At 46.0% G+C, this 21,784-nt stretch overlaps 1 protein-coding gene across 2 annotated transcripts in view; it reads right to left on the bottom strand.

Moving 5' to 3' along the window:
- The window catches only part of LOC105495086 (GLIS family zinc finger 1), a 233,185-nt gene extending 226,843 nt beyond the window's left edge, over positions 1-6,342 (bottom strand). The window contains exon 1 of one of the 2 annotated variants that reach the window (XM_071092726.1): positions 6,013-6,342. In XM_071092726.1, coding sequence (XP_070948827.1) covers positions 6,013-6,271 — 259 coding nt within the window. In that variant the 5' untranslated portion in view covers positions 6,272-6,342. The remainder of the gene's footprint in view (positions 1-6,012) is intronic. The other variant, XM_011764269.3, reaches the window with a different exon arrangement.
- Between the last annotated feature and the right edge of the window lie 15,442 nt (positions 6,343-21,784).

Raw genomic sequence — 21,784 nt, 5'->3', positions numbered from 1 at the left:
TGACCTCCCTCTTCCCCACCCCTTCTGTGTTCATCTTTAGCGTCGAGAGTTCAAGTGTGTAACCTGGTCTGAGACAAAAGTGGCCTCTACCTACATCCCAGATCCTTCCAAACCTTCCCAGCCCAGTTAGTGTGGAATCTCGAGTATCAGCAGGCAGGGACTATGGATCATCCAACTGAACTGCTCCCCATTTTACAGACGGGAAAACCAAGGCTCAAAGCACAGGGCATGGCCCACTAGCAAAGATGCTACACAATGGCTCATGTGTTAGCTCCAGGCAGGCCCAACCATAACCACCAAATAAATTCAGGCCATCCAGGAAATGCATTATTCAGTTCACGGACTGAAGGTCTCATCTCAGCGCATCTGACTCAAATGCTGACTTTAAAAACACAGCTCGTAATGCTAACACAATCCACCTCGATCCACCAGAAACCTACTGAAGGAATAACCCTTTGGAGTTTAAGGGGAAGAAGGGAAAAAGAAGAAAACAGATGCTTTAAGTGACTTTCAACTCTGAGACCACTGGGTTAGGGTTGTATTCTCTCCTCCCAGCCCAACCTTCTGCTTTCTTTCAGTTTCTTATAAATATGGCTTAGGGAGACCAACAAAGTAGCCACAAAACTACTTTTCCCCTGTCTTTTCTGCTTTCCTTACTCAGTAACTCAGCTGTCAGTCCCTGGACTTTGCTTCCAATGCTGAAAGCTTTTGCTTTTTTTTTTTTTTTTTTTTTTAATTGTAAACTATTAATTTGGGCAGCGGCTCTTGATAAACAAGAAGTCCATTTTTAAACTGCTAGAATCATTAGCACAGTGAAGGCGAACAGCACAAATATTTCAGGAGTTTGGTCTTTTTTCCTGGCCCTGGTATTACAGCTGTGCTTTTTGCATAATGCAGTCCAAGTTTTCAAAGCCCACTGCAGACTTTGTTTCATTTCTTCTCCCCCTTGAACTGAATGTCTTTGTTTCTTTAAATACAAAAATAAACTACGCCCTACGAAAAGAAGCCACACAATTCTCTAGGTCCAAAGTAATTGCAACTGAAATCTATATTAGAAAAAAAAATTAACAAACCACCCATTATAATTTAACTTTGAATGTAACCATATATGTAAGGTGAGGTTGCTGAAATACTACCATATCGTGTTGAAAACAGAGAATTCTTTTCCAAGACAATTGAGAGAAGCAAGGGAAATTATCCTCAGCGATAGTCACTGGTCAGATTCCCAATAAAGTTTATTTGTTTGTTGTTCTTTCCCCTAATCCTATCCAAAACAGATTGAAAACCCTGTCCCAAACTTTAGTTTCTCCCCTCTTCCAGTATGCTGGCCAAACTCCACAAAATAAAACCGAACAAAATGATGATAATTATGCAACTTTCAGAACAAAGAACATAAGAATATATTTTTTTAAGTGATTCATTGTGCACTTATGCCTGTAATGGGATTTTAACGCACTGTAAAAATAAGTGTGCTGGCTCACTAAGCTTCTCATGCAAATGAAACGCAGGGAGATGAGTAACTCTGAGATGGGGTTCGTTTTGGTTTTTTTTGTTTTTTTTTTTTCCAGAAAAAGGATGAAGAAAAATCATAGCATATAAAGAAACTGACATTTTTAAATCACAGACGGAGCAACATAGACTATCGATGTGATGTCACAGCTCTGAAGCTCTGTAGACCTCAGTCCAGCTAAGCACGCTACAGGTAAACTACTGAGAAACAACTAAGCCTAAATTAAATTACGATCTCATGTGATGGTCCCCTTGCCATTTTGCCCACAAAGTCCTAGTTTCTAGAGAGCTTGAGAGGCAGGAAGGATAGAGGAATTCTAGCCGCCCGAGATTCTTAGGGAATCTTTGGGAATTGTATTTCCGCTACATGTCTACAAAAGATTTGTCGGATACATAACTCTTATGACCGTAGACGCAACATGTTCCTATCTCATTTTTTACCCACACAAATACTTGTTTCTCTTTGTCTCACTGAGGCTGACATTTGGTCAGCAGGTTTTTCTCTCCCTTATTTGAAACTTCAAGCACTGAAAAAATTTGGATCTGATTATTTCCGGATCGCAGGACCAGCACTTTAAAATGGATGAAATGCAAGCAAATTGCCCACCGGAGCTGGAGGGGGGAAATGCTTTAAAAATCACTCATACCTTTCTATTAGGGATGCGCTAGCCTTTCCAAGGCCTCCCCAGAACATCACAGGAGCTTCTTACTCAGATGAAGAAATTCGACCAGGTGGTACCACCAAAACATCATGACTTACTGTCCACCACCCCCACCCCCTGAGTCCATGCACACAATCTACAATTCCTTTTTTTTTTTCTTTTCCAAGTTACAGAACTGACTGCTTTTTGGCATTGACAGCCATGATGGCTGTTTTTATAACGGCGGGGTTCACATTTGTCGTGATCAACCTCCTTTATATTGCAAGGATGCATCCAGTCTCAGCACACAGTGAAAGGGCCCAGTGAGTCACTGTCAATTAAATAGTGACCTCATTATCTGGTTTGGTGTGGGAACAGCAACTCTGGACAAACGGAATTATGTGGTAAACTACAAAATTTTCTAACTATGGCATAGATACTAGTTACCAATTCCCAAAGATGTGAGACAGTAGAAATACCAAAAGCAAAATACATTTTTTAATTCTCTGGGAACGTTCGGAAAGCCTTCGTGTGAATGCCAGCTCTCGGCTGCCAACACACACATGTAGAAGGTACAAGTTGTGGAACCAGAATCAAATATTTGCAGCTGGAAGCTTGGAAACTGCCACCTACTATCTGCAGCTTGGAGCAAATCCCTGAACCTTAATGTCTGCATCTATAAAATGGGAATCACATTAATAACAGCTAGTATCTGCCTAGCACTTTACAGTCTTCTACATCTGCTCCCTCACAAGTGCCCCCAAGGCAGGCAGAGCCCAGCTGGCGTGAGGGCAGACAAGAGCATGTATGGGAACACGCTCTGAACACTGTAAAGCACCGTGCACAGAGAACAAGCGTCATCAGGCCATCACCACAAAGCTGTCCGCCTGCATAAAGCCCAGATGTTTACCTTCTTTCCTTGTCAGGACTTATAAAAGCAGAGTGTCGGGTGTTTAATAATAAGAAAGAAAAATGCAGCATCTGGCAATCTGGCTTCTCCAGCTGTTTGGAATCTGGATAAACGGGACTCTGCCATAAACAGATCATGATTCTTATTGTAAATGATGACAATGTTAGTCCATGACGTCACACCATCCCAGTGCCTCCCAATTCCAGATCAAATACACAGGCCCCAAACATTTATGGATAAACTACTAGATTCAAGAACCCACTCTCTTCCTCTGCGTAGGGACTATCTGAGGCAGGCGGCAGAGCATCTGAAACCTGACCCCAGGCTGAGCCATACTGTCTTCTCTCCAGTCACTGAGCAGCAGTGGTCACAAAAGACCCGAAGCTTGGTACCTCTCTGCCTCCCCTGGCTAGCACACCACAGTTAGTGCCCTCCACATTCAGCATTTTAAAAATGTAACCTTTCTTCCTTCTCACTCTGTCCCCTTTATCTCAAGTGTCAGTGACCCTAGCATGGGCCCTGCACGAATTAATAAAACAACTCTTGTTTTATTTACCCTGCAAGGTAGGCATCATTACCTCTCGTGCAAATGAAAACCCAGAGGTTGAGAATGTGAAACACGTTACAGTAGTAATCCTAAAAATAACCAGGCACTGAGGTGGCCCTTGCACACTCTTTATCACTAATGATCTCATCAGTCTTGCAAATTAAGTCTCAGGGTAAATTTACAAATGAGGGAACCAAAGGCTCAGAAGAGTGAAATTGCTTCCCCCAAGTCCCACAGATCATAGATGGTGGGGTCTCACAATTCCCAGCACAGTCAATACGTATTTTTCAATTGGTATTTCTGTCTGTTTCCAATAAGCCTGAGAACTTGGAGCTAGACACCAAACAATCAAAGGGTTACATGGTCTGGGGACTATTTCGGTAGGAGTAGGGGCAGCAAGAAGGTGCCGTTTCCTTGCAGCATTTTTAAGGACGTTGAAGAACTGGGGGGAAGCTGATTTTGTCTCGGGCCACTTGGTGGCTGGACTCTGAGGGAAAGCTTGCCTACAGCGACACAGAGGCCAGCAGGGAAAACTCTCCAAGCCCAGGACCGAGCCTTCTCTTTCTCCCTAGGCCAGGTTAGGATAGAGCTGTGGCTTCCCTAACCCCTGCCCTACACATACCAAACACTTTCCCACGTTCAGGCCTCAGTTTCCTCACCCTTCAAACGAGTGGGTTATATCCCACCACACCAGCCTCACTGGGAGGCTATGAAGAAAAGTTGTGAAACCTCTTGGAAAAAAGCTTCACCAGAGAGACCAGCTTAAGGTACAAACAAAGAGGCTCTTCTTCCCATCCCTTTATTCTCCTCTGCCCTTTCCAAATGTAATCCTGACTTGAAGATCTTTTATTTTGGACATGTTTGGGGGTGTGCACAAAAATAACTGGGGTTAGGGGGAATGGAAGTAGGATGATCGGACACAAAGCCCCCAGACGAAAGATCTCACCATAGCGTGGAACAAAGGTTATGTTCGGGAGAGTTGTTCGCTAGGTCTGCAGAGAACTCGATCTTCAGATGACAGCCACGATGTTTTTAAACATAGAACGTTGCAGGAGGGTATCTATTTAAGGGAGGATTGTGTATGGAGCCGGGCAAGCCAGGGAGCTCCCGGCAGCAAACATTACTCATGTCTCGCTGCACAGCGCTCCTCTCTGGTAAAAGAGACCTCATATGTGTGTATTCCAGCAATAACATTCTGCAGGCATTTCCCGCCCCTCCCCACTGTATCTGTCCTTCTAAAATATTATCTCTATCCCTTGAAAAAGAGGCTGGCATCTAAAACAAAGAGATGGGAAATAGTTCTCTCTCATAAAGTCGAGTGTTTTCTTTAAAAAAGAAAAAAACTGCTTATGTTTATTTCATTTTACTAATCCCTGAACCAGGGAGTTGGCTGTTTTTGATCCACGAGGAGCTCTCAACTCTAAAAGCAGGCTGCCTACCTCTTCTGAGTTGTGGGGCTGATGCTAGGAAGTGGTGCCTATAACCATAAAACCCAAACTGTTTTTGTCTTCCTTGAAAATCATTTGGAAAGAGAACCAAGAGGTCCCAAATGCCGATAGTCAAACCCCAAAGCCTTGGTTTTCCCTAAGGGAAAAAAACGGGGAGGACGAGGACACGGCATCTTAACAATTTCTCCAATTCCTGGTTAATTATCTGTCAGCACGAAACTCATAAATAATGACTCAATAATAATTAACTGTGATGAGAAGAGCGTGTTCCTGAAAATCCCAGCACCATCTCTGACTTTGAGCCCATAAGCCATGCTGGGACCTCCACCTTCCCGTGGCCAGCTTCACTGGGGGACGAAGGGGCTTGCCAAGGAGCTTGTGATCCAAGACTAGGCTGCCGAAGCACCAAGTACAGAAAAGTCATGTTTAAGTTAGGACGTGACCCAGGCTGGATTGCTGATGCAGAAAATTTTCCCTCAGGAATCCAGAAATCATCTGGTTTAATTAATTCCTCACTTGACAGATGGGGAAACTGAGGTCCCAAAAGGAGATCTTGCTAAAGGCCTCTGGGTTTTGTTAGTTAAGAAGATTGAAATACTTCAAACTATGCCTTGAGCTGCTCAGAAACAGATACCAATATATGTGTTGCTATTCGCCCTCATATATAATAAAATTTTGACAAGTTTCTATGCAAGCTTTATCAGAAACATACAGAAGCAAAATTATGTAAGCTGAGAGCTTTCTACAAACACATTTGCCCAAACGGGGCTGAGTTTAAATTAGATGCTTCGCAAAGCAGGCATACTTTCAGACTGACAAGCTAGTCCCAAACAATAAGAGAGAAACTGAGGAACTCAGAAGAAAGTTCCACTAAGTTCTCCCGAGCACGCGGTGGCGACGCCAGGCAGCCCGAATCTCCACAGGAGCCGCCAGGCACGTTGTCAGGGCCGGACTCACCCTTCCCGGCGGCAGCGGCCTTGGATGGACCGTAGTCTCGGGGGCTCCGGGGCCGGAGGAGGTCGTGGGAGCGCGGTGGCGGTGCGGGAGGCCGGGCTAGCAGGTCCCGCGGGCCCCTGTCCGCGCAGCCGCCGCCACTCACGGTGACCCTGAAGGCCATGTGCGCACCGAGGCTGGCGTGGCCGCGGCCGGGGCCGGGCGCACCGGGGGCCTCCTTGGGCCTCTTGTCCGAGTGTGCCTCAGCCACCTCGCAATGCATGGCGCCGGGGCGGGGCGCACGGCTGGGGGTCGCGCCGGGCTCCTGGGGAGGGGAGACAGCACAGCGTGTTAGAATGCGGAAAGCGGCCCCCGTCTCGTCCCGGGGCCGAGTTTGAGCAGGTCACTGCCCCTTCCGTGGATTCCGCGTCTCTAACATAGGTTAGCGCCACCACACCTAGCCCAATCAGAGGTCAAACCCACCTGATCCCACGCAAAAGCCCCCTCACTCAGGAGCGGTTCGCCCTTCCCAGGTGCGCTGAAGACCCCAGGCCCCCGCGCCGCGGCGCATTACCGAGAAGTCCCACCCAAATGCGCCTCCACCGAAACCAGCCTCCTTTCCACGAATGGTGAAACTGAGGCCTGGAGCGGGTAGTGCGCCTCTTCCCTGTCCCCAAGTGGAACAGGGAGCCGGCGGCAACGAGGATTCCCAGAGAAGAACTCGAGCGAAGCCCCGGAGACGGCTCCGGCTGGGTCACTGGCTGCGCGCTTCGTCGAGGCTCCGGGGCCCAGCTGCGCGCGGAGGCTGCGGACTCGAACCCAAAGGCCCGGGGGAAACCCCCAGAGACTCACCCGCGACCACCTGAACCGGGAAAACGCCAGTCCCAGGATGGGCGCTGAATCCAGCGACGCGAACCCATCACGCGCAGCCGGGACACCCACATTCCCATGCGCAGCGGAGGAATCGAGCCCGTCGCGCGCGCAAACCCGCACAGTGGGCAATGCCCACGCGGCTGCCGCCACACACCCGCACGCCCGTCGAGGCACGCCCGGAGACGTACACGCCACCCACACTGCCACTGGTCAGACGCTCGGCAGCGCACTACCACCCCGTCCCACGCTCTTGCCACACGCGCGTGAGATGGGGGCCGCGCCGGAGCCTCGGCCCTTCAGTCAGGGGCCCCAAACTCTCCGTTCCCGTCCGCACTCTCAGCGCCATCCCCAAGCTGCCGGGGTTCGAGCGTCGCCGGGACGCCAGCCTCGGATCTCGGGCCCCGCACCCGCCCCTCCCTCGGCCGCGGGCCGCGCCCCCTCTCACCTCGCAGCTGCAGCTGCAGATCGCTGGGCGCCCGGCTCGGCGCGCCTCCACTGGCGCCGCAGCCCCAGCAGCCGCCGCCGCCGCCGCGTCCTACGGGGCGGTTCCCCGGGGGACGGGGGCGGGCCCGCGTCTGCCCGACAGCTGCTCCAGCCACTGGCTGGCCGCGGCCGCGCCACCCAGGCCAATCGTGGCGCGAGGGCGGGGCATCCCCCCTGGGGGGTCTGGGCGGGGCCCGGCGCGGGGCTGAGCGGAGGGTTTGACAGGCTGCGGCGGGCTGTAGCCCCGCGGTGCCCGCGCCTCTCGGGCGGCCGAGCCGGGCAGGACCGCGGGGCGGCGCCGCGACGAAAGAGGCTGGGCCTGGGAGTCGGCGGAGTGCGCTGGGCGTGAGGAGCGCCGGGCTCAACCAGGCTCCCTGCCCGCCTCTCCACTAGCCCCGGACAGGATCCTCCCTTCTCCTAGTCGGTTTTCTCCTCCATCAGATGGGAATGGCACTATCTGCTAACGCGAAGCGCACAGATGCGAAAGTGCTTGAAAAGTTTTCTTGCAGAATCCAACCCGCTCACTGGAGAATTTGTGGAGATTTCACAGCGAGTGGGCAGCAAATCTGGGACCCAAACCCAGGCCTCTCAGCCCACTTTCTTAAGTTTGTTTTTGTGTTTTTCCGCTGGAAAGAGTCCAGGGTAAAAGGTGTCAGACTCTGAAGTTAAAGATAAAAAATGATGCCTGATCCCAACTAGGAAATATTCCAATTGAGTCTGGGGGAAGAGGCCCCCAGCGCTTAGGCTTTCGAGCTCCCAGGAGATCCTTACCGATCTGGGGATTGAGACCCACTCTAGGGGTACATCCTGTTGCCCTGCCTTCTGGGATCCCCCCACAGACAGCAAGCAGTGTCTCGGGGGGCCCTGCCCAACGTGTAGGAAGAGCATGGGACAAAGAACAGTAAGGCTTCACAGCACCTGGAAGCAATGGCTCAGTTCCCCGCTCTGAGCCTGAGTCCTCCCGTGTGAAATGGGAGTGTTCGCCTAGGCCTGGTCTACCTGCCATGGCTACCGAAGGATCCAGCCAAGCCCTGAAATGGTTTCTCCATTTCACCTAGGTGCCTCCTGTGCACTGTTTGCTGGTGGTCTGGGCTGGCTCCAAGGGTCCTGACTGGTTTCAAACTCCTTTGAAGTCTGGTCCCTTTGGCCTTGGTCTCAAACTGAAAAATGTATATGGCGCCCCTCTGGACTACACAACATGTCAACTTCATAGCACAGGACTCTGCACAGAATAACTGACCCCAGGCAGCATCCTCAGAATCCTGGAAAACCAGAATTTTAGAATTTCAAAATCATAAAATTGGATTTCTTATAATGTGTTTAAAATAGTATCTAACAATTAGAGTAATAATAGTAAGAAAGACTTTGAGGTTTTAGTTAGACCCACCCTCCATTCAGAGGAGAAGGGATGTGACTGGCCTGTGTCAATGTGGTGGGGGGTGGCAGAGCCAGGGAATCCAGGCTTCCTGACTCCAGGCGATGCTCTTCCTCCAGTACCAACCACTCTGCTGCTCACAGGCAGAGGGTGTAAATCAACCATGCCCATAACATACAGGCCAAGGGTTGTGCCTCATTCAGTGCCTGCACCCCTCCCCCCACCTCCACACACTCTTGTGGAGTCCCAGCTAGTTCTGCTGCCAACAAGCCATTCTAGACGAATGGTAACTTCACTCTGGACCTCAGCTTCCCCCTCCAAAGGCATGAAGTTGGAAGACCTCTGGCCTTTCTAGTTCTGCTCTTCTCTTCAGTAAGGCCAGGATCCAAGTCCTCTGCCCTCCCTCCACCCCCACCCCCGCCACACACACACAACAAGCACTGCCCTGCACATTTAGTTGGGACTCTGAAAACATTTGCTGAATGAGTCACTTAACCAACTGGACCTGAAAGCAAAGGCCCTCCAAATTTCCAAATGAAGAAACAGCTCTTTCCATTATTCTTTTGAGCACTCACCCTGGGCCAGCCCCTATACCTGAGCTAGCAACACAGAAACACAGAACCCGCCCCCTCCCCTTTCCCTCAGTGAACTCACAGGTCCTCCTCACCAAAATAGGTGGGTTTGCGAAGGCTGGCAAAGTGATGAGAAGTTTAATCTGCTCAATAAAACAGACCTCTTCAACACTGTAGATGGCAGGACCCCTTTGGGGATATTCAGAATCTAGTAGGTATATGCTTTTATTTTTCCTCAAAGGAAACACAAGAAACTGTTAACAGTGGTTAAGGGAATAGAGGATTGAGGGAAGGCCTGCACTTTTCAGTTTTATACTTGTCTGAACCGATTTGTATTTTCTAAGTATATATTATCCTCCCTCTTTTTTTTTTTTTTTTCTTTTTTGAGACAGTCTCATTCTGTTGCCCAGGCTAGAGTGCAGTGGCTCAATCTCAGCTCACTGCAAACTTTGCCTCCCGGATTCAAGTGATTCTCCTGCCTCAGCCTCCGGAGCAGCTGGGACTACAGGCGGGCACCACCATGCCCAGCTAATTTTTGTATTTTTAGTAGAGACAGGGTTTCACCATATTGGCAAGGCTGGTCTCGAACTCCTGACCTTGTGATCCACCCACCTTGGCCTCCCAAAGTGCTGGCGTGAACCACCGTGCCCAGCCCCTCCCTTTCTTTCAATAGGGGTTATTTGAGCAGTGGGATTATGTGCTGCATTTTTTTCCTTTATAATTTTGGTATTCAAATAAAACTCAGTATTTCAATTGTCAAAAACAAAATAAAGTGAAGCAAAGTAAACTGCTTCTCACTTTAGCAGGCTAGTAGACAGTAATGTCTACTTTTTACACTAACCCATGTTACAACTCACACTCTCTTCTGCCCTCCCAGTCCTACAGACAGTCTGTCTACCGGATATCTCTATCAGGATCCATCTGCAAAACCGAACATCATTTTTTCATCTCTGACGTTGCTCCTCACTCCTGTGTCCCTACCTGGGTGAACAGCCCCATGGTCAACTCACCCAATTCAGAAATCTGAGTCATCCTCAGCCCCTTCGCTCCCATACTCCTATATCTGACTTGTCATAAATTCAACTAACACTCCTCCTCCTCTCCATCCTCACTACTACATTTCTTCCAAGTTCTTGCCTCCATTCTCATCCTCCTCCCAATTAGTGATTTTCCACACTGGTCTCCTTATCGGTCTCTGAAGTATAGATCTGGCTGGGCACAGTGGCTCACACTTGTAATCACAGTACTTTGGGAGGCCAAGACAGGAGGATCACTTGAGGCCAGGAGTTGGAGACCAGACTGGGCAACATAGCAAGACCTTGTCTCTATAAAAAAATAAAATAAAAAATAGTCAGGCATGGTGGCCTGCACCTGTAATATCAGCTAATCAAGAAGCTGAGATGGAGGATCCCTTGAGTCTAGGAGTTTGAGACTGCATGAGCTATGATCATACCACTGTACTCCAGGCTAAGTGACAGAGAGAGACCTTGTCTCAAATAAATAAGTAAATAAATAAAAATGTAGATCTTACCATGGCACTTCCCTGTTTAAATCTCATAGCTCCCAATTGCCAGCTAAATAAAATCAAACCGTTTTCTTACCCTGCTCCCACCCCTACCCTATGTTCCAAGCACCTTGGAATAGTTTTCATCTCCTAGAATCAGGAACATATATTCATGCCTTCATAGCTCTGTATATGATTTCTCCTTTGCTAATACTTTCTCCCCTTATTCACCTTGCCTGCTTCTTACTATGAATACCTATAGGAATACTTAGGTATTCTTAGTATACCTATACTTCCTATTCCTATAATACTTCCTATTCCTATGAATACCCAGCCCAAGTGTCCTTTCCCACAAGCCTTCCCTGAATCCTCGAGGGGGCTATAGCTATTTTCTCCCTGCACACTCTCACAATGCTCTGCTTTATTCTGAGAACTTCTTACAGTTTTGTAACTGCCTATGTAACAGCCTGTCTCCCCCACCAACCACCTCTAGAATGAGACCTCTGTGAGGTCAGGGGCAGCCTTTTGCCTTTCTATCTTCAGAACCTAGAAGAGATTCTTGCACAAAGTAGGTAAATGTTTACTGAATGCTGATTGAATTATTAAAGACTCACCACTAATTCATTTGCTTGCCTACATTTCTAGCTAAGAGCTTCCCCACCCTATCAAGACCTCTCGCCTCACTGTCTTTGTTCAGGGGTGTAAGCATTCACTCAGCAAATGGTTGAGGTAAAAATAGACATTTCTGTCTCTAAGGTGTCCCGTGTCCAGGAGACATGAGGAAGGAGAAGGAAGAGAGGTGGTAGATGTTACACTGCTTACCCTGCCTCTGTTTCTTGCAGCAAGGGAAGAATTAACATTCAATGGGGAACCTACCATGTACCATGGTTGACACTCTCCATATGTGATCTCACTTAATCCTGACAGCTCTGGGATAAAGAGGTTATCATCCCTATTTTACAGGTGAGAAGATAAAAGTTCAAAATTAAGTGACCTCCCAAAGTTCCCACAGTCAAGAGCGTCTGCCTCCCATACATCTACGGCCAATTGATTTTCAATAAGAATGCCAAGGCCACTCATTGAGGAAAGAATCGTCTCTTCCACAAATGGTATTGGGACAACTGGATATCCACCTGCAGAAGAATGAAGTTGGATCCCATCTCACATCATATTCAAAAAGTAATTCACAATGGACCAATGACCTAAATGTAACAGCTAAAACCATGAAATGCTTAGAAGAAAACACAGAGGTAAACCTTTCCAAAAAAATAATTTTTAGGAGTAAATTTTCTTGATCTTGGATTTGGTAGTGGAATTTTTTTTTTTTTTTTTTTTTTTTTTTTTTTTTTTTTTACAGTCTCTCTCTGCTGCAACACAGTGGTGCAATCAGGGCTCACTGCAGCCTCAACCTCCTGAGTTCAAGGGATCCTCCCACCTCAGCCTCTCAAGTAGGTGGGACCACACACTCTCAAGTAGGTGGGACAACAGGTGTGTGCAACCATGCTCAGCAAAGTTTTTAAATTTGTTGTAGAGACAAAGTCTCACTATATTGCCCAGGTTGGCCATGAACTCCTGGGCTCAAGTGATCTTCCCATCTTGGCCTCTCAAAGTGCTGGGATTACAGTCATGAGCCATCACACCACCCTGGACCTTTGATACAATACCAAAAACGCGAGCAATAAAATAAAAAATAAATTAGGCTTCATCAAAATTTAAAACTTTTGTACATCAAAGAACATTATCAAAATACTGAAGAGACAACCTACAGAATGGGAGAAAATATAGGCAAATCATATATCTGATAAGGGTCTAGCCTCCAGAATATACATAGAACTCACATGACTCAAAAACAAAAACACAATCCAACCAAAAAATAGTCAAAGGAGTTGAATAGACGTTTCTTCAAAGAAGATATACAAGTGGCCAAGCACATGAAAAGACACTCAACATTATTAGTCATTAGGAAAGTGCAAATCAGAACCAGAATGAGCTACTAGAGAAGTTGAGGTAGGAAGATTGTGTGAGGCCAGGAGTTCGAGACTGCAGTGCTGATGATCACGTCTGTGAATAGCCACTGCACTCTAGCCTGGGCAACATAGTGAGACCCTATCTCCACAATTTTTTTTTAATTTTTAAAATAAATAAAAACAAAACACAATAAAATATCACTTCACATCCAATAGGATGATATAATTGAATAAAAAAGAATGTCTCAAGTTGAATGATGAGGAATCATTAAAAAAAAATGAGTGTGGATGAGGGTGTGAAGAAATTGGAACCCTCAAATATTGCTGGTGGAAATGTAAAATGGTTCAGCCACTTTGTATTTTTTAGTAGAGATGGGGTTTCACCATATTGGCCCTGCTGGTCTCAAACTCCTGAACGCAGGTGATCCACCCCCTTGGACTCCCAAAGTGCTGGGATTACAGGCGTGAGCGACCACACCTGGCTGGTTCAGCCACTTTGGAAAACAGTTTGGCAATTCCTCAAAAAGTTAAAGATAAAACTATAATATGACCCAGCAATTCCACTCCTAGATATATAAAACTGAAAACAGGTAGTCAAACAAATACATGTACATGCATGTACATAGCAGCTTTATCTGTAATAGCCAAAAGGTGGAAACCTAAATGTTCATCAACAGATGAACAGTCAAATAAATTGTGGTATATACATACAGTGGAATAGTATTCAGCCATAAAAAGGAATGAAGTAGGCTGGGCACAGTGGCTCACACCTGTAATCCCAGCACTTTGGGAGGCTGAGGTGGGTGGATCACCTGAGGTCAGGAGTTCAAGAGAAGCCTGGCCAACATAGCAAAACTCCGTCTCTACTAAAAATACAAATATTAGCTGGGCGTGGTGGCAGGCACCTGTAATCCCAACTACTCAGGAAGTGGAGGCAAGAGAATCACTTGAACCCAGGAGGCGAAGGTTGCAGTGAGCTGATATAGTGCCACTGCACTCCAGCCTGGGTAACAGAGCAAGACTCTGTCTCAAAAAAAAAAAAAAAAAAGGAATGAAGTACTGATAGATGCTGCAATGTGGATAAACCTCAAAAACATGCTAAGTGAAATAAGCTAGACACAAAGGTCACATATTGTATGATTCCATTTATATGAAATATCCAGAATCCATAGAGACAGAAAACAGGTTGGTGGTTGCGAGGGTCTAGGGTAAGGGGTCAATGTATCTGCTCAATGGGTATGGGTTGCTTTTTGGAGTAAGACAAATTTGGGGGAACTTGATAGAGGTGATGGTTGTGCAACATTGTAAATACATTAAATGCTTCTCAATTGTTCATTTTTATTGTATTTTTTTAGAGATGGGGTCTCAGTATGTTGCCCAGGCTTGTCTTGAACTCCTGAGTTCAAGAAATCCCCCTGCCTCAGCCTCCCAAAGTGCCAGGATTACATGCATGAGCCACCACGCCTGGCCTAATTGTTCACTTTCAAATGGCTAATTTTATGTTATATGAACTTTACTGCAACTACAAAACAATTAATTTAATGAAAATAAAAAAGAGTATCTGCCTGAGTCCAAAGCTAGGCTTCCTTCATTGCACTTTGGGGGCATTCACTGGGAACAGCCCATAGAATGGCATCTATAATGGTTGTAACTCTGGTGCTATCAAGCTGAGGGATGACAAGTCACCACACTTGAATTCTGAACACTGAACCTGCCAAGTAAAGATGACAATACCTGACCCACTGGAGCTTCCATAGAGACTCAATGCAAAGGTAGAAAAAGTAAAATCAAAATGAGAGAAGATGATGATGATGAATAATGAAATATCCCGGTTACTTCTCCCACAATTTCTGGTGTTCATCTTATAACCTGAAGATGCTCTTTTAAAAACAAAACAAAACAAAACCCTGAAGAATCCCAGTACAGAACAAGAGAACACGGTCACAAAAGTCCCCTAAGGATGTTTTAGATAAAAACTCATATGATTAGAAAATAAGAACCAATTTAAACTAGGAATGCAAGAAAACTTTCTTAACTAGATAAAGAATATCTAACAACAACAACACAAAACAAAAACAACCCCCCCCAACCTTGAAAACCTATAGCTGGCCGGGCGCGGTGGCTCAAGCCTGTAATCCCAGCACTTTGGGAGGCCGAGACGGGCGGATCACAAGGTCAGGAGATCGAAACCATCCTGGCTAACACGGTGAAACCCCGTCTCTATTAAGAAATACAAAAAACTAGCCGGGCGAGGTGGCGGGCGCCTGTAGTCCCAGCTACTCGGGAGGCTGAGGCCGGAGAATGGCGTGAACCCGGGAGGCGGAGCTTGCAGTGAGCTGAGATCCGGCCACTGCACTCCAGCCTGGGCGACAGAGCGAGACTCCGTCTCAAAAAAAAAAAAAAAAAAGAAAGAAAACCTATAGCTAACATCACATATTTACCACCACACTTAGTGTAAAGACTAAATTCCGTAAGATCAGGAACAAGGTAAAGATTCATGCTTTCACTATTCCTATTCAATAACATACTGAAGTCCTAGAAAGTGCAGTAAGGCAAGAAAAAAAACCACAAGAATAAAAGGCATATAGGCTGAAAAGGAAGAAACAAAACTCCCTATTGGCAAGGGACATAATTGTCTATGTAGAAAATTCCATGAGATCTATAAAAAAGAAAAAACCTTCTAGAACTAATCAATTAATTTATCAAGGTTGCAGGATCTAAGTTTAATATTTAAAAGTCCATTGTATTTATATATGCTAGCAAGAAACAATTAGAAATTAAAAATTTTCAAAGTACCATTTATAATAGCACTAAAAATTAGATATAAATCTAACAAAATATGTACAGAATTTGCTGAAAACCACAAAACACTGACAAAAGAAATCAAAGAAGACCTAAATGAAAAGAAAAGGTATACTGTTTTCCTAGTGTGGAAAGCTCAATATTGTTAGGATGTCAATTTGCCCCAAATTAATCTAGAGACTCAATACAACTTCAATTGAAATCCCAGCAGGATTTTTTTGTTGTTAGTAATCAACAAGCCAACTGGAAAATTTATTTGGAAAGGCAAAGGAACTAGGATAGCCAAAACAACTTCGAAAAAGAACAGAGTTGGAGAACTCACTATCTGATTTTAAAACTCACTATAGGCCAAGTGTGGTGGCTTACGCCTATAGTCCCAGACTCTTGGGGCTAAGGCAAGAGGATTGCTTGAGCTGAGGAGGTTGAGGCTGCAGTGATGAGTCCTGATCATGCCACTGCAGTCCATCCTGGGCAAGAGTAAGAGCCTGTCTTAAAAAAAAAAAAAAAGAAAAGAAAAAGAAAAAAAAAAACACCTCACTATAAAGCTACAGTAATCAAGACAGCGTGGTATTGGCAAAAGAATATATACAATTTAAAACAGTCAACTTGATCATTCCTAAAAGTAGACTCTCTTCTGAATGAAACTTTAGGTTAATCAGAATTGCTCTCAAAATGGAAAATTAAACGGCTTGGGAAGCCAGGTTCTTCCCGACTCATTTCCTGTTTCTCCTCCTTTCTTCCTTCCTCATCCTGTGTTTTCTCTTACATGAGTGATGACCCCTCCAAACCAGGATCTAATGGGTTATCCCAGGCTCCTTTCTCCCTACCCGCCCCTTCAGACACTGAAGCTGTGATTCCTGCCTCCCGAGCACCTGCAGTAACAGCACCTGCTCTCCACGACCACAGCAGTGGTCCTCGTGAAGCCCCATCATGTCCATCCTGAATCACCAGGCCAGCTTCCCATTGGTCTCCCTGCCTCCAGCCTGGCCCCTCCAGTCCATTCTCCCTGCAGCCAGAGCGATCTTCCTAAATCACCCATCCAACCATGTGGCTCTCCTAGCTCCAAGCCTTCTGAATGCTGGGGAGCTCCTTGGGGGCAGGAATTCTTTGTCACAGTGGCCTCAGGACCGAGCCCATGCCTGGTGCCCATGCACACTCAGCGAATGACGATTGAATAAATGCATGTTAATAAAGCAGATGAAGGACTTATTGAAGGAGGTGCAGGCCCTTCAAAACCTCATTCAGAGAGGTCAAAACACAATGGCTAAGAATGCAAGGAGGAGGCACCAAGGTCTGTATCCCAGCAGTCTCTATTCTCATCCAACACTATTGGTTGAATGCCTACAGTGTACCTGGCACTGTCCTAGGTGCCAGAGATTCATGGAGCTTCTCTGTGGACACAGAGTATTCAACTAATCATACAAATGAATGCATCATCACAAATGATAAGACCCTAAGGGAGAATCCTCCATGCTATGAGAGGGCAGAAAATGAGGAAGAGAATTGGGGGCCTGACCCCATCTACGGGGTCCAGGAAGGCTTTCCTGTGGAGGTGATCATTAAACTAGACTCTACGGCCGGGCGCAGTGGCTCACACCTGTAATCCCAGCACTTTGGGAGGCCAAGGTGAGCAGATCACCTGAGGTCAGGAGTTCCAGACCAGGCGAGCCAACATGGCAAAACTCCATCTCTACCAAAAATACAAAAAAATCAGCCGGGCATGGTGACGGGTGCCTGTAGTACCAGCTACTAGGGAGGCTGAAGCAGGAGAATCACTTGAACCCGGGCAGCAGAGGTTGCAGTGAGCCGAGATCATGCCACTGCACTCTGGCCTGGGTGACAGAGCGAGACTCTGTCTCAAAAATAAACAAATAAATAAATATGTAAAAAGTAAACTAGACTGTACGAGGAGGAGAAGTTACTGGTTGTGGCATTGAGGGAAAGCTTTCCAGCTAGATAGAGGACTATGTCCAAAAGCCCTGAAACTAAAGGAACTAAGATCCCTTCCAGGCAGCAAAAGAAGGGCAGTGTGACTGGAGCCAAGAGTGAAGGGCAGGAGGGCATCAGATGAGACTGAGGAAGGGCAAGGGCTGGATGCTAAAGGAATGAAAGATTTTACCTGGAGACTGACAATCAGATCTGTTCTGAAAATAGCATTCCAAGCCAGGTATGGTGACCAATGCCTGTAATCTTAGCTACTCGGGAGGCCGAGGCAGGAGGGTCACTTAAGACCAGCAGTTCAAGACCAGCCTGGGCAACATAGTGAGACTCTGTCTCAAAAAAAGGTGAAAAAATGTAGCCAGGTGTGGTGGCATGCACCCATAGTCCCAGCTAGTCGGAAGGCTGAGGTAGAACCATTTCTTTAGCCCAGGAGTTCAAGGCTACAGTAAATAAGCTCTGATCCTACTACTATACTCCAGCCTGGGTGACAGGACAAGACCTCATCTCTTAAAAAAAAAAAAAAAAGAAAGAAAGAAAGAAAGAAAAAGAAAATAGGCCAGGTGCAGTGGCTCACACCTGTAATCCTACCACTTTGGGAGGCCCAGACGGGAGGATTACTTGAGCTCTGGAGTTCAAGACCAGCCTGAGCAACATGGTGAAACCCTGTCTCTACAAAAAATTTAAAAAGCTAGCCAGGTGTGGCGACACACACCTGTGGTCTCAGCCACTTGGGATGCTGAGGTGGGAGGATTGCTGGAGCCCAGGAAGTCAAAGCTGCTGTGAGCCATGATTGTGCCACTGCACTTCAGCCTGGGCAGCAGAGCGAGACCTTGTCTCAAAAACAAAAAAAAAGAAAAGAAAAAGAAAGTAGCATCCCAGTGTCATGTGGGAAATGAGCTGAGAAAGAGGCAAGAGTGGGAGCTGAATGCACAGTCAGAAATCCCAAAGATGAGGAGCCTGGACTACGGGAGAAGTGACTGGGACACAGCTTTATTTAGGAGGCAAACTCAATACACCTGGGTGATGAGAGTGAAGGGAAGCAATGGCTGGGCATCTAGAAAAATGGCAGTTTTAGGGTTTGGAACTTCCCCTGGGAGGCCCAAGGCATTCTTAGTCCTCAGTGGTGGTTTCCAGAAGCAAAGTCAACGTCACCATTACCAAGTCATTAAGCTATATCTCTTCCTCATGCTCATCATTGCAATGGCTTTTCTAGAGAAACTTTCATTGGCTCTCAGCTCATCACTGTCTTTACAGAGAAACAGAATCAGACTTACTATAATATGCATGTCAAATGCTGCTAATGAGGACAATAAGATCTAATAGCTTAAACAATTATAAGGGACAATATTAGCTATGGATATGTGAGGAAGGGCCTGTTACTTATGGAAGCACACAGTCCCAGGCCCTGTGGCAGGTGCTTTTCCATACATTAATGCAGACAATGCTGTGTACACACAACCATACACAGGACAGTCCTATGAACAGGGTAGTATTTTTTCCTATTACAGACGTGGAAGTGAGATCCCAAAGAGGCTAAGTGACTTGCTCAAGACCTCAGAACCAGCAAGTGGCAGAGTCAGGCTTGACTCTAAATACCACCATCTTTCCACCACACTACCACACCTCATCTCTAGCTGATCTGGACCATTCTCTGTCACCTGTCCCTTCCTCTCCTTTCCCCTAGAATGCCTTCCTGGCTGACCACTCCCACCCCAGCCCACCCAGATCTCCAAATGGCCCCTTCTCCACATAAGGCTTCCCCTCCCAAACAAACAGCAAAAGCACAAAGCCTTCGCCATAACTCCTTCCTATGAACTCTGGAGTCACAGCCCTTCTCAGAGCACTTATTCTCTGCTGTGTTACTTACCCGTTTGTGCATTTACTGTATTCCCACTAATAAACTGCAGACCCCTTGAAAGCAGGGACTTTATATGTGTGTGGAAGATGTTCAGTAGTTTGTGGATATGAACCCGTGTACAAAATTGATTTGACAGATCAACAAGTTGGTAAATGAGGCTGAACCAAATGCATACATGGAGTAAGGAACAGAATAGTTGTTTATGTAGATTTTTACTTAAAATGTTTCTTATAAAATAAACAGAAGACTCATCCAGTACACACTAGTATTACATAATTCCTATGCTGTTTTCCAGGCACATATTAAAGTCATCTAGACCTATATCCAGAAAGCATTTTAATAAATAGAGGAGTGGAATTGTATGCATGAATAAGTTTGAAATGAATTTTTCAATTACAAAAATCGGTTTTAAGACATTTAATAGACATCTTGCATAATCCACTCTTCAAAGACATTTTATCTCTTTTATGAAACCATACTTACTGTATCCCAAATTCAAACACTCATGCAATGTTACAGTTAGAAGGGAACTTCAAATGATCATTCAGTCCAATTCTTTGATTTTTCAGTCGAAATAGATAAGTGATGTGAAATCTTAGCTGAAGTTTACAGAGCTAGATAGTGCCAGAGATAAGACTAGAACTCATTATTTCTGAAACCCAACTCTCAGGGACAGCTGGAAACCTACCTTTATATTCATCCTTTCATTTTTCTCTAGTAACAGAACCCCAATTTTATTAATGGGTTACAATCAACCTCTAAAAGACATTTCCTAGACTTCCTTGCAACCAGATGTGGCCATGTGACCACTTTGGCCAATGAGATGCTAAGCATTAAGTATGTGCACTTTCAGGAAGTGTTCCTAAAAGGGAGGGAGGATGCTATTTTCCCTCCCCTTCCTTCTTCCTGTCGCCTGGAAGGAAGGCATGAGGGCTGTGGTTCCAGGAACCATGTGGGACCACAAGAGTCAGGACCACACCTTGGGGCTGGCTACGTGGAGAGCTAGAACGAGCCTGAATCCCTGATAACTTCAGGGAGTCACCATAGCTGATTGGACAGCCTGTTTCTGGTTCTTCTTTTATGTGAGAAAAAAAATAAATAAATAACTGTGTTACTTAAATCACCATTATTCTGAGTCTTCACTTACATGCAGCCAGACATAACTAACCCATCTTGCTTCCCCCATCTCACTAAATGGCAATTCCATTCTACCAGCTGCTCAGGACAAAAACCTTAGAGTCAATACTAGTGACTTTCTCTTTCACACTCCACAACCATTCCACCAGCAGTGCTTGTCACCTCTTCCTTCAAAACAGACCAAATCTGTCTGCTGCTCACCCTGGGCCAAGGTGAGAGGAGCACCTGAGCCCAGGAGTTTGAGAACAGCCTGGGCAACATGGTGAGACTTCGTCTCTACAAAAAATTATCCAGGTGTAGTGGCATGTGACTGTAGTCCCAGCTATTCAAGAGGCTGAAGCAGGAGGACCGCCTGAGCCCAGAAGATTGAGGTTGCAGTGAGCTAGGATCACGCCGTGATCACACCACTGCACTCCAGCCTGGGCAACAGAGTGAGACCCTGTCTCAAAAAAATAAAAATACAAATAAAAAGGAAAGCCATTCCACTATCTACTGTCTACTTGTTCCTCAGCGCACTCACCACCACATGGCATTTGTTTATATTCATTCTCTCTCCACCCATTAGAAGGGTAAGCTCATTTGTGTTGTTGGCTACTGTGTTCCCAGCACCCACAATACTGCCTAGCACGCTAGGCCTAGCATACACATGAATGATTGAATGAATGAGTAAATGAATGCTAAGTCTGTGCCCTTTTAACTATGTCACTTTGCCTCTAATTGAAATCCAGGTGCATTTGCTCCATGTACGAATATTGCTATTGGAGCCACTTGCTATCTCTGTGAAAACTTGCTAAATATTTGCTGACAACAAAGATAAGCCAGCTTCTTCTTATCAGTTAACTAAGAAGATCTAAAAGGCAATAGGGTTTTCTATTCTGATAGTCATGATATCATTAATAACAACCACAAAACATTAAACATTTTGAAATAGGAATAATGGAGTGCAGTACACCAGACAAGTTTGTAAGACTCCAGAATCTGATGTCCTTTTGTGGCAGCCCCCCAAAAATAAACCCTGTTCTTTTTTTTTTCTTCTTTTGAGATGGAGTTTCACTTTGTCACCCAGGCTGGAGTGCAGTGGTGCGATCTCGGCTCACTGCAACCTCCTCCTCCCAGTTTCAAGCAATTCTCCTGCCTCAGCCTCCCAGGTAGCTGGGATTACAGGTGCCCACCACCACACCCAGCTAATTTTTGTATTTTAATAGAGACAGGGTTTCACCATGTTGGCCAGGCTGGTCTCAAACTCCTGACCTCGTGATCTGCCCACCTCAGCCTCCCAAAGTG

Source organism: Macaca nemestrina, chromosome 1 (genome assembly GCF_043159975.1).
Source record: "Macaca nemestrina isolate mMacNem1 chromosome 1, mMacNem.hap1, whole genome shotgun sequence".
Classification (NCBI taxonomy): domain Eukaryota; kingdom Metazoa; phylum Chordata; class Mammalia; order Primates; family Cercopithecidae; genus Macaca; species Macaca nemestrina.
Note: the sequence above shows the minus strand (reverse complement) of the source record. Positions and strands in the feature narration are given on the sequence as shown.